Source organism: Myxocyprinus asiaticus, chromosome 50 (assembly GCF_019703515.2).
Source record: "Myxocyprinus asiaticus isolate MX2 ecotype Aquarium Trade chromosome 50, UBuf_Myxa_2, whole genome shotgun sequence".
NCBI classification, from domain to species: Eukaryota; Metazoa; Chordata; class Actinopteri; order Cypriniformes; family Catostomidae; genus Myxocyprinus; species Myxocyprinus asiaticus.
Window position 1 is genome coordinate 16,700,124 of NC_059393.1, and position 16,630 is coordinate 16,716,753.

The 16,630-nt window shown below is 37.0% G+C and overlaps 1 protein-coding gene and 1 pseudogene across 1 annotated transcript; both read right to left on the reverse strand.

Annotated features, from left to right (window-relative positions):
• Positions 1 to 1,554: 1,554 nt before the first annotated feature.
• On the reverse strand, positions 1,555 to 5,965 carry LOC127438986 (ATP synthase mitochondrial F1 complex assembly factor 1). The gene is made up of 9 exons (XM_051694956.1): positions 5,757 to 5,965; positions 5,554 to 5,662; positions 4,616 to 4,663; positions 4,442 to 4,504; positions 3,247 to 3,297; positions 2,977 to 3,024; positions 2,568 to 2,663; positions 2,382 to 2,489; positions 1,555 to 2,265 (listed from the first exon to the last, which is right to left on the reverse strand). The coding sequence occupies exons 1-9, from the start codon at positions 5,963 to 5,965 to the stop codon at positions 2,089 to 2,091; spliced, it is 909 nt and encodes a 302-aa protein (XP_051550916.1). The 3' UTR covers positions 1,555 to 2,088.
• A 771-nt stretch (positions 5,966 to 6,736) lies between these two features.
• The window catches only part of LOC127438902 (FRAS1-related extracellular matrix protein 1-like), a 39,111-nt pseudogene continuing 29,217 nt past the window's right edge, over positions 6,737 to 16,630 (reverse strand).

A 16,630-nucleotide genomic window follows, 5' to 3' on the forward strand; every position in this document is an offset into this window, starting at 1 on the left:
GGATGCCGCGTAGAATAGCGTAAAGCCTCCACACATGCTAGGTCTCCGCGGTAACGCGCTCAACAAGCCACGTGATCAGATGTGCGGATTGACGGTCTCAGACACGGAGGCAACTGAGATTCCTCCTCCGCCACCCAGAATGAGGCGAGTCACTTCGCCACCATGAGGACTTAGAGTGCATTGGGAATTGGGCATGCCAAATTGGGAAGAAAAGGGGAGATAAATCCAAAAAAGAAAAGAAAAAATAATTGGCCTGGAAAAGGTTGTGTGTCTATATTGTCTCCCTGCACAGTGAGGAGGATGGTTCAAGTGGCCAAAGATCACAGCTGAAGAATTGCAGAATTTAGTTGGGTCTTGGGGTTAGAATGTCTAAGAATTATTTTTTTTTTTAAATATCAGACATCACCAACATCACCACAAGTTGTTTGGGAGGGTTTCACGAAAAAAGCCTCTGCTTTCATCCAACAACAAACTCAAGCATCTTCAATTTGCCAGACACTACTGGAACTTCAAATGCGACTGGATTCTATGGTGAGATGAAACAAAAAAAGAGCTTTTTGGCAGCAAACACCAGAGATGGGTTTGGCGCACACAGAGATGAAGAAGTACCCAATGCCCACGGTTAAATGTGGTGCTGGATCTTTAATGTTGTGGGGCTGTTTTTCTGCCAGAGGTCCTGGACATCTTGTTCGGATACATGGCATTATGGACTCTTATCAAATACCCACAGATAAAAAAATCTAAACCTGGCTGCCTCTGCCAGAAAGCTTACAATGGGCCCTGGTTGGATCTTCTAGCAGGACAATGATCCAAAACAAACATCAAAATCAACACAAAAATGGTTCACTGTCCACAAAATCAAGGTTCTGCCATGGCCATCCCAGTCCCCTGACCTGAACCCCATAGAAAATTTGTGAGGTGAACTGAAGAGGAGAGTCCACCAACATGGACCTCTGAATTTGAAGGATCTGTAGAGATTCTGTATGGAGGAATGGTCTCAGATCCTTTGCCAGGTGTTCTCCAACCTCATTAGGCATTATAAGAGAAGACTCAGAGCTGTTATCTTGGCAAAGGGTGGTTGAAAAAAGTATTGAATAAAAGGGTGCCAATAATTATGGCAAATACATTTTGGAGAAAAATATTTACTTAATAATGAAATATTTTCCCTGTTTCAATTGTTTTACTTCAATTAAAGGTGATTTTTGTGATTTTTTTGAATGAAAGATCAAAAGGATAAACAATGGAGATTTTTCCCCACAGCTCTCTTTGCTCATATTTACCAAAGGTGCCAATATTTTTGGCCACAACTGTAAATGCCATGTTATGCCACATTTTTTATTTATTTTTAAAGTAAAGGAAGTACAAGTTGAAATTAATTGCTGTGATAATCAACATTGTCACAAATGCTGTTGATTGAGCTTAACTGATATTGAAACAGAAATATTCCTTTCAAGTAATTCAGCACTGAATTGAAATGCTTACGGTATAGATGATCAAAAATGGAGTAAAACAACAACTTCTTGAGAAACACAGGACTAACTTGACACATCCATCCAAAGTGTAAAGCTTCTTTTTATAATGAATTACACCACAATGGAAATAGGAACACAAGTATTTTCCAGAGGTAAATTCAGATCTATTTAATATTCTCACTCAACAGGTCAAGGTTGTATTTACAATGTTAGTCAAGCTTATATCTAATGTAATCTGATTCATAATACCTTCATATTAATTTCCATTTTTTCATGTCAAACACAGCATTAACATATGATCAAACAACCACAGTATTTTACATACGGTATTATAAGGCCTGTTAGGCCTATGGTACACGCAGTATGCATTAAAAATGGAAGGGTTTGGGTTAACAAAACTGCATACACGGTAGCAAAAGAGCATGATATATGAATCTTATTAGTCTCTTTAACTCATTACTTGTTGATCAAATTATATCAGTGTGAGCATGTTTTTCTCTCAAGTTGTAGCTGAGAGATCCACTAAATAAGTTATGTCAAGAGCGGCTCTTTCTCCCGAAAAGTCAAAAGTTCACATTTGGCAACCATATCAACATTATTGCCTTTAGAGTGTTTGTTAATTTGTGGTGACTCCAGATCCTATTCCACTCTGTTCTAGTTCTGCTATTACAGACATGTGTTTAAACTCTGCTGGTTTGTGGTTGAAGGTCTCGACCAATCGGAAAGTCTCATGCCGCTGTGATCCGTAAAACAGCTGCACCTGATTGGCCAAGCATTGAGCCTGGTGGACAGTCTGAAAAAGAGTGGCAAAAAAGTAAATGAATAAAACATTTAAGAAAACTGATCATTGGAATAGATATCCAAAATTTCAAAAGGTGTATCCCCTTAAAAACGATCAACTTGACTTACCACAAATTTGCTATCCATCTCAGCAGTCATTAGCACAATGCCCTTGTCCTTCTGCAGGTCCGTGTAGTGGTATAAAATTAGCTGACTGGGTGCATTCTCTCCCTTAGTCTGCAATTGAAACCATTTTCAGTCAATCCTGAGCCAACATAAACCTACAGTTGATATTAAAGGGGGAGAATATAATACCTGAACATTAATCAATGATGTGAAGTGCAGCTCATGACCGGCCCATTGGCCGACAAAGAATTCATAGCCCTCTTTCTGGGGCAAAGCATATAGAAACTGTGGAAACATTGGGAAAACACATTAATATAGAAGATGAATATTCATTCCAGTGTCAAGCAAGATACATACCTTGACCATTGACCATCATAAACAGAGTGCAAGATTTAATATATTTTACTCTAAGCAAAAGAGATAAAGGACTTGGCTACTCTGATCCATTATTATTAGCAGAGGGGCTGCTTCTCTTGAAAGGAACTACTGCCACCAAGTGGTGGTTTAGTAGCTTACAGTCCTTTTATGGTGGTTTGACAAAAAAAAAAAATAAAAAAAAAAAATCAATTACAATGTTTAAAAGAGGTAATAATCTTACCATCGGGCTTGATTTGGCACGACCAAAAATTATTTCAAATGTTGAACCCTGAGTAAGAGAAAGTGTGTTACAAGGTGAAAATATCTCTGGTGAAAATTTGCTGTTGTTATTGAATAGCTTTCCATGGCTTAAAAAAATCTAAAAGTTTCACTAGTCATCAAATCAAAGCTGAATTCATCTAAACATTTCACTAACATTCAGTTCATAAATATTTTATGGAATAATTAAAAGAAGAACTGATGACAAAAAAAGGAATAAAAGAGAACTCACTGGAATTACTGCACTAATTGTGTCTTTCTTTGAGAAGTACTGCATCCAAAGCTGCACAATGAAAAAAAAGTGTTTGATCAACAACAAAGACAATTGGTGTAGAGGTCTAACCATTGTTTTTCCAAATGAATATAATAGATTATATTACAGAATGTTTACATGCTAAGACTTTGAAAAATCAACACTAGGGTAAAATATCCAATCTCCTCTTAATACAGCACAACAGGATTCCAGAAGTAAAATTCCCCTTCATTTTCTCCACAGACGAACAGATTTTTAACCATAACTTACTGTATAAACCTTTAAAGACAGACCTATCATGAGCTCCGAGGTTGTTAATCGATGGTACATGCTTCTGTTGAAGCCATCAGTCCGTGTTATTTCAACTTCATTTAAAAAAAAATGTGTTTAATAACAGAATTACTAGTGAAGAACTACACTACCCATAATCCTGAGGATTGCTACACCAATCAGAAAATCACGACCAAAAGCGTGGCAAACAAGCCGTTTAAAAAAAATAATAATTTTATTGAACATTCACATAATCCCAAGGCAATTCTATGTCAAATCCACATACATTCAATACAAACAATCTAAATACAAAATAAAAATAAAGCAAGGGCATCACAAACATAGGCAAATTTATTTAGCAATGACTGCCTTTCTTGTTTTTCGAAAATCTATACAGACTCAAATTTTGTTACTAGGAAAATATTACACACCCAATTTTCCCCTTTTAAAATGCCAAACAAGCTTTGCAGCGATCGTCCACTTGCATGACATTTCCTATTGTGTCGGTCTTCTTAAACTCTCAAACTACTTACAGTATATACAGTATTTCTTCATATCTGAATATTTTGCAATAAACTCGAAACATATTGTTTATGTACTTTAATCACTAACTTTATATCAATAGCTTTATATTTTCCATCGTTTTTAATTACGCCACTCGCAATGCTACATGGGATTGTAGTTCATGCCCTTACTAAAAGTGTTAAGTCTTGTACATTTGTCTTTAAATCAAAGTTTGCAGTGCTGTGATTCATCTCGAAACTGGATGGTTTGGTTCATGTCTTAAAACTATTTTGAAATCCCTATGGACGAATTGAATGGGAAAAATACTTCCGGAACCAAGACGGCTTACACACAATAAATGATGACAAAGGATGACAAAGTTGAAAAGTATTTTTCTTACCTCTCCAATTTCAGTTCCAGATTTTTCCTGAACCCTATCAAGGTTGAGAATTGATCCTAATGACTTTAAAATTGAAAACAGAAAAATAAAATAATACATATTCTAAACTTTATTTGTCTTAAAATCTCCAATTTAGTATGCATTTAATTCCAGATGACAGGTCTGATGTCATACCTTATCTTTGGTGAAGCCGCCAGAACCTGCTTCACCTCGTTTATCCAACTACAGTAAAATAAACAGTAAATAAAGTCTTCAGGTACATTCTTATATGCCTTAAAGGAATAGTACACCTAAAAATGAAAATTCTCTCATCATTTGCTCCCCCTCCTAAAAGTAATCCAGATGACTCCAGTGGTTAAATCTATATCTTCAGAGACCATCCACAATATTCCCGAGTCCCATGATGTTTTACGGGCGATGTGGGCTGAACTTCCGGTTAAGCGTAAACAATCGCTATGTACTAACGCAGCATTAAAAATGACAGAAACTTGAGAACAACTGATCACAGAAATATAGCGAGGCGATATTGTTCTTCCCCACCAATCTGTTAATGATTATGGGTTTGAGGATGATGGCCAAATATCACAAATAGAAGCATTTTAGTTATTTTGTCGAGTCTTTATCCATCGATGGAAGAACCTGAGCAGACTATCCTGAAAAGCTATGTAGCCTATTAGTGCCTTCACAGCTGTAAAAGTGGACATGTTTTGAGAACTGTAGATAATTGTTTATTTTAAAGCATATATTGAGTCTAGTCAGAACCTGAAAAGTTTATTGTGCTGAGATTATGTACTTACTATTTGGTCACCATTCACTTGCATTGTATGATCTTACAAAGCTGAAATATTCTTCTAAAAATCTTTGTTTGTGTTCTGCAGAAGAAAGAAAGTCATACACATCTGGGATGGCATGAGGGTGAGTAAATGATGAGAAATTTTTCATTTTTGGATGTACTATCCCTTTAATAATGTATACGTTATACGTAACAATATTGCTATAACATTTAAAACGTATCAGTCAGAAAAGACAAATTTAGCGTGATATATAGTGTAGTGATATATATATATATATATCACTACATTTGTCTTCTCAGTGTAAGGACTTGTCATCACCTCCTCTTCCATGTACTTCACATATTCTGCTTGTCTTGAGTTTCCGAGCGGCTCCGTCTTCATGTCATTGCGCTTCTCCAATCGAGCTTTATATTCTTGAGGTTTTGAGCTGATGTTACATTAGTAAACACATTAGATTAGTGTTTGACAGCTTAGCACTATTGCATTACATATAAACTTCATCAGCATTTGACAGCTCCTACCTCCGTAGCTTCTTGATCTTCTCTTCATATTTACTATAATAGGGATTTTCCTCTAACTCCGGGTCTTTCTTGATCGAAAACGCCCTGAACTGAGATGGCACAAGTCCTGGAATAAGGGGTCGAATGCCAGTTGCTCTGACCGCTAACATCCCACGATACAAACATGACATTTGTACCATGGCCGCCGCCATCTTTTCCCCGTCGCACATCTATGAGTGTCCGGGCAGGAAACAGGCGGAACCAAGTTTAAAGTAATATTGGCGTAATATTGATTGAACTTCTTTCTTTTAAAAAAGCAAAAATCTGGGTCACAGCGAGGCACTTACAATGCAAGTGAATGGGGCCAATCTGTTAACATTAAAATACTCACTGTTTCAAAAGTATAGCCACAGGATGTAAACAATATGCGTGTTAACATGATTTTAGTGTGATAAAATCACTTACTAACCTTTTCTGTGTAAAGTTATATCCAATTTTACAACGTTGCCATGATGACTTAACGCCATAAACCGCAAAACGACTGTAAAAGTGACAATTCAAACAACTTTACAGCTCAAATAATACATTCGTTTTTAACAGAAGAATCAGTGTTAGTGATTTTATAAAATGGTAGGCTGCCTTTAAACCCTTGAAAAATTGGCCCCATTCACTTCCATTGTAAGTGCCTCACTGTTTTGTTTTTTGTTAAAGAAAAGGAGGGACGACTTGAAATTAGTTTTTGTGGTAATCAACATTATGCCACAAATGCTGTTGATTGAGCTCAACTTGTATTGAACCCAGAATGGTTCAAATTCTACACATTTGATTTATGTCGAATCAACGTGCCTCATTTCATGATGTCACCAAACGTGAGAATGAGAATCAAGTACTCACAGTTTTAGATTAGTAACAGTAAATGAAGTAACTATGGTATTTTGACAGGTTATCACGGTACAGAAAGTGTATAGACATTTTACAAATAAAAAAAATAAAAAACTCAGTAAAGGTTATCTTTTTATTGTAATCAATATTATTGTAATTCATTATTTATTGTAAACAAGAAAGCATGTCATTGTGGATTAAAATGTAATTATTTATTCTGTGCTCTAATCCATCAGCGCAGTGTTTTGGAATCCATATCTTCTGGCTCTGAGCCAAAACACATGTAGAAGTATCATGGTCCTGATGATCGGTCACCCTTCTCTTCTTGAGTCTGGAGAATGTCAGAGGCCTGCCATCAGTCCAAGACCACTGTTCTGGACCACCTGTGAGCCCTGCACAAAATCAAAGCAGTATTCTTATTTACAGGGAAATTTTTACATTGAATTCCTTAAAAAATGAAGTACTGTAGTTGCACCTTGGTACAGTGATTGTATCAGATCTCAGTACCAACAAAAATGAATGATTACCATATTCATTTACCATGGTATTTACATGTACTCCATGGTACTATCATGGCACGTGGTAGGCTATTACCGTGGTACCATATCCAAACAGCATGGTAATTCCATAGTACTTTTGGGTACTTGCAATGTCTGTGCACTCCAGAATGCTTGCTTTCCAGCAAACTTCCACATCCACTTCAAATCAGTCTTCGATTGCACACTTGTCAAGTGGCCCTCAAGCCTAATTTGGAGACAGGACACCAATATTTAGGAGTAGAAAGGACAGATGTATAGTAATAAGTATGTGTGTATATGTTTCTCTGAGATAAATGGAGTTACATACAGCACGCAAGCACATTGAGCGCTGCTCCAGCTAGCAACACCAGGTCCCAAAATATAACAGTTCCTCCGGTAGTGAGTCCAGCCATTAGGACAACCGATACTAACAGGCTTCTGAAACTTTGAAAGAGAGAAATGAAAGATGAAACGAGAGCCCGTTTCCATTATAAACTATCATTTTAAACAGTACACACTATTTAACTTGTGGATGGATGGACAGATTTTAGTCTTGTGTTAGAGAAAATTCTTAAGCATATCTTGTGTTGCCGCACTCCTGAATCAGTTACAAAAGAGGCAGAGTCTCTTTGGGGAATCTGTACTGATCCAGTGTCAGTAGACAATCCAGACCAATTCCAGATTGGAGTGATCTCTAGTTGAGAGTGGACTCGAGGTTCTGATATCTTTTCCTGTGGTCTCAGTGGAATAAGTCCATTAAACTAATGGACAAGATGATTATATGTCATATTGCAGCTTAATCTCGGCCTTAAGCAAACTATTATGCAGGAACACCTGAAAGGTATAGTTAGATCTGAGGAATAAATAATGAAAAACAGAGAAATTTGAGTAGTAATTTGAGAAATGTAGTACTGTAAGCACAAATAAAGGCAGAAAATGAAAAAAACCTACTCTCCAAACTCTTTCTTGATTTTTGTTGTCCACCTTTAACAGATGTGCCTAAAAACATGGTCATTTCTAAAGTGAATAAAGTGTTTTAGTAACACTTAAGGTGTTAAAAAAGTAAATGAGTAAGTTAGATGCTCTGACTCACTCTGTCTGTTTCTACCAAGGATCCTCAGCTGCCTCTGGCCTTGACTACTAAAAGCCTGATCATGAGGTTCTTCCTCCCTTTAATGACTGAAGTGAGTGCAATAAGAGACGTCCCATCTCGGCTGATCGTCCTCCCAAAGGATTGTGGTCTTGGGTCTGGAGTGTATTTCTCAACTTGTGGTGGATCATGTTTGTAGAGGTGTGGGAAGCTTTGGAAAGGATGTTGCTTCTCATCTTCATCAACAATAAAGCCATTTTGATTACTCTTGCCTGAAGGGAAAAATGTTCTCAGATAATATAGAAATATTGTGTAATATGGGTATGTAGAGTAAGGCCAGAAACATACTTTACGCAAATACATGTATGCAGATGAAAAGACTTGGCCAACGTGCGGTTCGGTTGAACATGCTTAAGTTCTTGCGTTACTGTGGTGGTAACAAACCTAAGTACTCAAAGGGGTGATAAAGTTACCTTCAAAACTTTGAACCATTAAACTTGATATGTCAACATGTAATTATATGGGTACGTTTCTTTAAATATATTGACTTTAACATTCCTACTCAGCAATATTCTCCTCAAACTGTTGCTCTGCCACACTGAAAGCCCTAAGTTGACAGAATGAGTAAACTCATTCCCTCAACTGAATTGAGTAATGGCATCTCCAAAACTTGTGTAATTAAGTTCACTTAACTTGGTGTTTATATAGAATGAAATTAACTATTTAAGTTAAGGTAACTAGATGCAAGTAGACTTAACTCAAATTTGTTTCTACTTAATCATTTTAGTTGAATTGACTCAAATGTAGATCATACAATAATACAGCTGAAATAAAGATTCTAGGAGAATAATTAATTTTAATTACATATAAAATAGAACCTCAGTTGCACATGCACAAGGTGAACTAAAATAGACTTAACAGATTCCAACTTGACCAAAGGGGACACCGATCACCCTAATGGTGACATCACACAAAACAATTATTTGCAACAAAACTACATACTGTAAATAATACTACAAAAGAGCTAAAACCTCTATTAATTCTTAATGACAACTATTTAAATGCCCCCATAAGTTCACTTTGACCAAGGAAACATAATTAAATAATTCAAGTGCAATGGATTATGGGTAATCCCCACATCCTCAATTTTGTACACAATTGTTTTAGTTATTAACACTTAAAATTCTAGGTCTATAGATTTTTAAGATCAATAAGTTAAATACACATAGATATTTGAGTTATGAGCCTAAAACTTGACACCTCTTGACATTGTTGGCCCGCATAGCAGTCGTAGTGCGCATGTGTCGAATGTGTCCATATGGGCTTGCGGTCAAAAGACTATACTTTGAAAGGCTGAGCGCTTGACTGTGTGCAAGAAAGAACGGAATGTACAAAAACAAAATATACCCTAGCCTTTACAAGATGAGGGTTACAGATCAGATTGGATTACAGATGGATTTTCTCCCCTTTTCCCCCAATTTGGAATGCCCAATTCCCAATGCGCTCCAAGTCCTCGTGGTGGCGTAGTGACTCGCCTCAATCCGGGTGACGGAGGACGATTCTAAATTGCCTCCGTGTCTGAGACCGTCAATCCGCGCATCTTATCACGTGGCTTGTTGAGCGCATTACCACTGAGACGTGGCGCATGTGGAAGTTCACGCTATTCTCCGAGGCTGCATCCATGCACAACTCACCACGCGTCCCACCGAGAGTGAGAACCACATTATAGTGACCACGAGGAGGTTAACCATACGTGACTCTACCCACCCTAGCAACTGGGCCAACTGGTTGCTTAGGAAGCCTGACTGGAGTCACTCAGCACACCCTGGATTTGAACTTGCGACTCCATGTGTGGTAGTCAGATTTTACCATTTCTAGGATCCACAATCTCAACTGCGGCCTTGTACTGCTGTCCCAAAACAGCATTCTTTGGAGTCTTCAAAACCACCTCAAATTTCTCATGGTTCTCTTCAAGCCCATCACCTTTGAGGTAAATGTAGGTTAAATTTGAGGTAAAAGACAAAGGTAAATTGGTTCATTAGCATATTCGTGTACAAAGATAAAGAATCAAAGTAAATGGAAACAGCAGAAGTTTGAGGTGATAACCACCTGGATCAAACTGTATAAGACTGGCAGGACTGTGAGTGAAATCTTTCCCAACTTTGGCAGTTCCCTCTTCTACCTGGGAGAAAAAAAGCAATACTTATCCCATCCCTCCAAACCACATGTATTCAAATATTATTCAATTTAAATATGCCGCATCAAGACAAGATGCGAGAACCAAAGATGTTCGACATCATTTATGTCAAGCCTGGCATGACCTAGGGAGGGGAACATTTCCATGACTGAGCTTACTGTGAATTTGTTGACAGTAGGTCGAACGTTCGTCAGCTGAAATCGATCTGTGCTTACCGAAATTTGAATCACTGCCCCCAGTGGCTGAAGTTGGAAGTGTTGTTAAATGTATCAGTGGGTGAAATGTCCACAGAGTGGCGCTAAAGCGAATTGTCCATTTAGCTGTAAATTATGTAATACAGTCAACAGAAATGCATATTTTATTAACCATACGGCCTAACACAAACCCTAAACTTAACAAACAATAGAGTAAAAACCTCCGAATTGCACTCACCATTGTTTATGTGAACGTGATTACTTCCTGGTTTCCATAGGACCAGAACCCTTGTCTATGAGGCTGCTCGTGCAACATGCTATCAGTAGCGCTGCATGAAAACGTAACACATTCGAACTGATCCAAAATGTCAGACAGGGTATGGCCCTTTCAGTAACTGGAGAATGATGTTAATTTCAGGGTACCAGAATATTCACTAGTAACATTTCCACTGAATAATGTCTTACATTTTGGTCTGTAGCATTCCTCATACAAAGCTATCAAAGCTATCAAATGCAAATCATTTAGACTACTTTATAGAGCTCGACAGCCCCAGTCTCCATTACGGAAAAGAGCAATCTGGACGTTCTGTAATATATCTTCTTTTGTGTTCCACAGAAGAAAGTCATATGGGTTTGGAACGAGATGAGGGTGAGTAAATGATTACAGAATTTTCATTATTGGTTTAATATTTATTTATACTGTAGTAAACCACACCTGTATGCTGATGATGCTGGATCTTTGCTATTCCCACTGCGGACCACCTGCATGGCTAGAGTTCCTACATTCTCACAAAAACGGTAAAAAGAAACCGACAGCTCCACACGAGACCACCTGAATTCCATCCTGTTTTGGCAGTTGAAAAAGTCAAAATCACATAGGATCTGAAATTATACTGTCCAGAATTCCAATAGAATGTGAGTCAGTCATTCAATTGTCAAGTATACAACTACTTTATTTGCTGTATCAACTTGTCTTCTTTGCACTGAAAACTCACAAAATGCAAAGTTTAGTACTAGAAAGAATGGAATATTTATCAATGATATCAAATTAAGTATTCAACTAAAATTATTAGTATTATTAAATACACCCTATGTAGAATAAAATAGCTTTCTCTAGGCAACTGATATGACTGGAGTCTTCATGCAGACTTACATCTATTTAGAAACATTTGCTAAAAGTACTTTACATTTCTTAAAACTTTGTAAAAAAAAAATTCAGTAGAGGAGGTTACTAAGTGTGCATTTAATGTTCAGTGGTTGCATTTGTGCATATGTTGGTTTAGGCTCTGTATTGTAATCAAAACAAATGATAAAAGTACAAACACCTCTGGAAGTATGTTGTTTCCTGCAGGATCTATGACTTGGAACTCAAAGCTGTCTGCTGTCACTTCCATATCAGTAAGTATGACATAGCGCACTGCTTTCTGGTCCATATCTTTCTGTATAAAGCACCCTTTAATGTAGGCACCTATAATGACCAAGAATTTACATTAAAATTTGGACACAGTCTATGCATATTATAAAGACAGCCCACACCATAACCCATGCACTTGCCTGTGAGAGCATTCTCAAGGTAACCAAAGTGTGGAGGCCTTGTGATTGTGAACTCAAGTGTGTCATCTGGGCTGTCTGGATCTGAGGCTTGCAGCTCTTTGGAGGTGATTTAAATGCCCTGTTTGCCATCCGGAAGATTCTCCACAGTACTTGGAATCCCTTTATTTACAACACTGGGAAGTGTTTTATCCAGTATCTCTATCTGTGTAAGGAAATTAGATTAATTCAAGCTAAAGAGAAGTCATTGAAACTGCAATACTTTTACATTACCACTAGAGGGAAGCATTACAGTATCACAAACAGAAAACACTTGCATTTTATAGTCATTGCTTACTGTAGCCAAAAAAAAAAAAAAAAAAATATTGTCTAGAAATGTTAAAACTCAGTTTGCCTTTTTATTATCTAATGATTTTATTTTTAGACAAACAGGGTATTTATTTAATTTTTGTTTATTTATCTATTACATTAGAAGAGTTTTATTTTATTTTATTAACAGTAAAACGAGATTTTAGACTGAGAATTCAGTTTTTTTTTTTCTAAGATTGGAAAATAACAAGTGTTTTGAATTCATGGATCTTCAAATGTTATTTTTTTAAAGAAAAGTGCATATCAATAAAATAAAATAACTATAAATATGATATATCATAAACAAAATACATGATTAATACATTAATATATTCTAAACATAAATTATAATAAATTACTATATATTTTATTATTTTATTGTGTTATTATATTTAAAATTAGTTCAACTTGAATTATTAATAAGAATATTTTTTTAAATAATTGTATTTATTTCAATATGTTTTGTTGTTTATTCATTTAGGTGTTTTTTAAGATTCGAAAAAAAAATAAAATAAAATAAATAAATAAATAAAAAACACGTGCTTTGAATTTGTGGATCTTCAAATTTTATTTTTAAAAGAAAAGTTCATATCAATTAAGTATAAATATTAGATTTCATAAGCAAACTACATAAACAATACATTACTATATTCTAAACATAAATGATTATACTATATATTGTATTATTTTATTGTGTGACTTTCCAGAAGAGTTAAAAAATAGAGAGCTGTGGATTAAGACAGTAAAATGGGAGAAGATGGCAAATTTACTGTCACTCTCAGCAGCTGTAATAGAAACCCCCTCGCAGCTGTTGTAATTCGTTTTTTTAAACTAATTCCAGGGTAATATAACACAAAGCATAATGTTATAAATTCACACCCAATATTTAAAAAAAAAATGACAACATAAAAAAGTTTGATAGATTTACGCTGCTAAATAAGGCGGGAACGCGTCATCACAGTCTGTGAAAAGCTCTTTTTGCGTGAGAAGAGAGGTGGATATAATTTATGACCATCCGGGTCTCAGGGGTCGCGCGTTTAGACAAGCACGCGGTTTTGGCTCAGGGTAGCAGTGCGCGAGTTCAGCCAAGTGATGGTGGGCGCGCTCCCTCAGGACGCGAACAAAGTTTTCAGCAGGTACACCTGTGCGGGCGGGAGAGCCATTCTCTCGGTGGCACAAGGCTGGATGTGCCGGCCAGCGCGTTTGCCGCCTTGCTGACCGTTTACAGAATATTAAATTGTGTCGCAGGCCTCGAGGGAGCGACGTTATGACATGGTGAATGGCACCGGACCTGCACGCGCACCTGGCCAGCAAAGCCTCTCTGTTTAACATGCAATACAAACGGGAGCGCTTTGTTAACCCGCTACTCTCCTGCTGTGCTAACTGGTTAGTATGCAAGCCCTTGACTTGACAGTTACAGTGCGTTAAGTAGGCTAAAATTAAACAATAAATATGGTTAAATCCCCTTGTAATAAAATTACCTTGGTAACCATAGCGATATATTTACTACACTAAAACAAGGCTAACACCACAGTCATTAAAAAATGAAAAAACAAAAGATAAGGACAAAATGTTAACATAATTATAAATATTCTGAAAGCTTCTTACAAAACTACATACTAAGGAGATTAATTAACAATAACTTAACTTTGGTAACAACAGCATTAGTTGTTTATCATTGTATATTTTTGAAAGGGCCTGATGAAAATCAGTGTTTTATGAGTTTTTTTTTTTTTTTTTTTTAGTAGGTTTTACTATTTAAGACAAGTTAAGCTCAGTCAGTAGCATTTGTGGCACAATGTTAATTGTCTTATAATAAAATATTATAATAAAAGTGAATGGGGCCAGTCCAAAAACATTAAAATACACACGTTTCAAAATTATTGCCACAAGAAATAAACAATCAGAGGTGTAGATTCTGGTCAATGGAAACATGTAAATGCTTTATGCCTCAATCGTGTAGCATTCCTTTATGAGGAATTCTCATTTTTATGTTCATTGGTTGTGGTTGAATGTGCTTATATGAGATGTCAGCAGTCTACCTTTATAGTGAACACTGATTCTGAAAGAGTGAACTCATTCTTCAGCTGTCCATACTCTAAATAACCTTCATTAGTTCTATCATTGGGCTGAAAGGTGAACCTGTCAATCTAAGCTCGCCCATTAAGATGGTGGTAAGCGAGATCCATGTTGTTGATGTTTGATGTGTGAAACGGGGCTTAGGAAGTGCAACTTGCCATATTGTGGGCTTTGAATTATGTTGTAGGTGATATTCTCCAGAGCTGTGTCTGGATCAGTCAGTTTCAAGTCATCAGTGGAAATGATCTTCACAGTGCCCTCTGTGAGCTGAAGGCCTTTGTTGATGCTCAGGGTGGGTGGGATACGGTCACTATTTTCCACAGTAAATAGAATCGTCCCACTTCTGGATGCCACACCACTGCTGACAACAAAGCTGAGAGTTAAAATTTTGTGTCAGAATTTTGTTAATAATAAGGTTCAGATATGTTCTAACACTTCCTTTATAAACAACTAAGTCTCATAGAAATGGTGTTTCCCGTGAATTACCAAGCATTAATTGTCCGGCTACAGTTCCACAATGAACCGAAAATACTTTTACACTTCTCATAATAGCATAAAAGATCTCTAACATGGTGTTTTGCGCCGTTGCTTCTGCAAAGCATCTCTCACTCCCAGTCACTCCCCACCCGCTGTACGCGCGTATGCTCACACGCACTGGAACCACCTAGCTGCATCCGAGACGCCAAGGCATTTTGAGGACACAACATCGTTTGAGGTAAGTAACATTAACTAACATTACAGTATCCACTGCAGTTATCCACTCGTCCAAACACAATTTTATCATTATCAATGTACAACATGCAAACAGATAACTTTACTGCAGCGGTTATATATTAGATTAACGTTAATCTAATGTTAGCTAAATTAGGGACCGTTAACATTAGCTAACATTAGATTAACGTTAATCTAATGTTAGCTAAGTTAGGGAACGTTAACGTTAGCTAACGATGTTAGCTGTCAGTCTCCTTGCTTATGTTGACTGACATATCCGGCTGCTTTTCGTGGAAAACAATGTATAACGTATGTAAAGTTATATCTAGCTAGCTAACGTTAGCTAATTATCTAACGTTAACGTTATTACCAGAGGCTCTGACAACGTAATTATTTTCAGCATCTCAGGAGCAAGTTGGCTCATCATGTAACCAGGGGTCGACATTAACGCTTGTCCGGGACAAGTGGATTTTTTAAGTGAAAGAGAATTTTACTTGCCCGTCCGGACAAGCAGACTGATTAAAACGTCAGTAACGAAAAAACAACAGGCTATATTTGTGATAGGCTAGGCCTGTGTCACTTATTACAAAGTTCATATTCTTATTCTGCAGTTGAAAATAATCCAGAGTGCGCAATTTTATAATTTAGTTATGGCAAATCGTTTAGGACATCTACTTTGTGCATGACATGAGTAATTTTTCCAACAGTTTTTTACAGACAGATTGTTTCACTTTTAATTGACTATATCACAATTCCAGTGGGTCAGAAGTTTACATACGCTAAGTTAACTGTGCCTTTAAGCAGCTTGGAAATGATGTCAAGCCTTTAGGCAATTAGACAATTAGCTTCTGATAGGTTAATTGGAGTCAATTGGAGGTGTATCTGTGGATGTATTTTAAAATCCTACTTTCAAACGCAGTTCCTCTTTGCTTGACATCATGAGAAAATCAAAAGAAATCAGCCAAGACTTCAGAAAAACAATTGTGGACCTCCACAAGTCTGGTTCATCCTTGTGAGCAATTTCCAAACGTCTGAAGGTAATACGTTCATCTGTACAAACAATAGTATGCAAGTATAAACACCATGGGGCCACGCAGCCATCATACCGCTCAGGAAGGAGACGCATTCTGTCTCCTAAAGATGAACGTAGTTTGGTGCAAAAAGTGCAAATCAATCCCAGAACAACAGCAAAGGACCTTGTGAAGATGCTAGAGGAAACAGGTAGACCAGTATCTATATCCACAGGAAAACGAGTCCTATATCGACATAACCTGAAAGGCTGCTCAGCAAGGAAGAAGCCACTGTTCCAAAACCGCCTTAAAAAA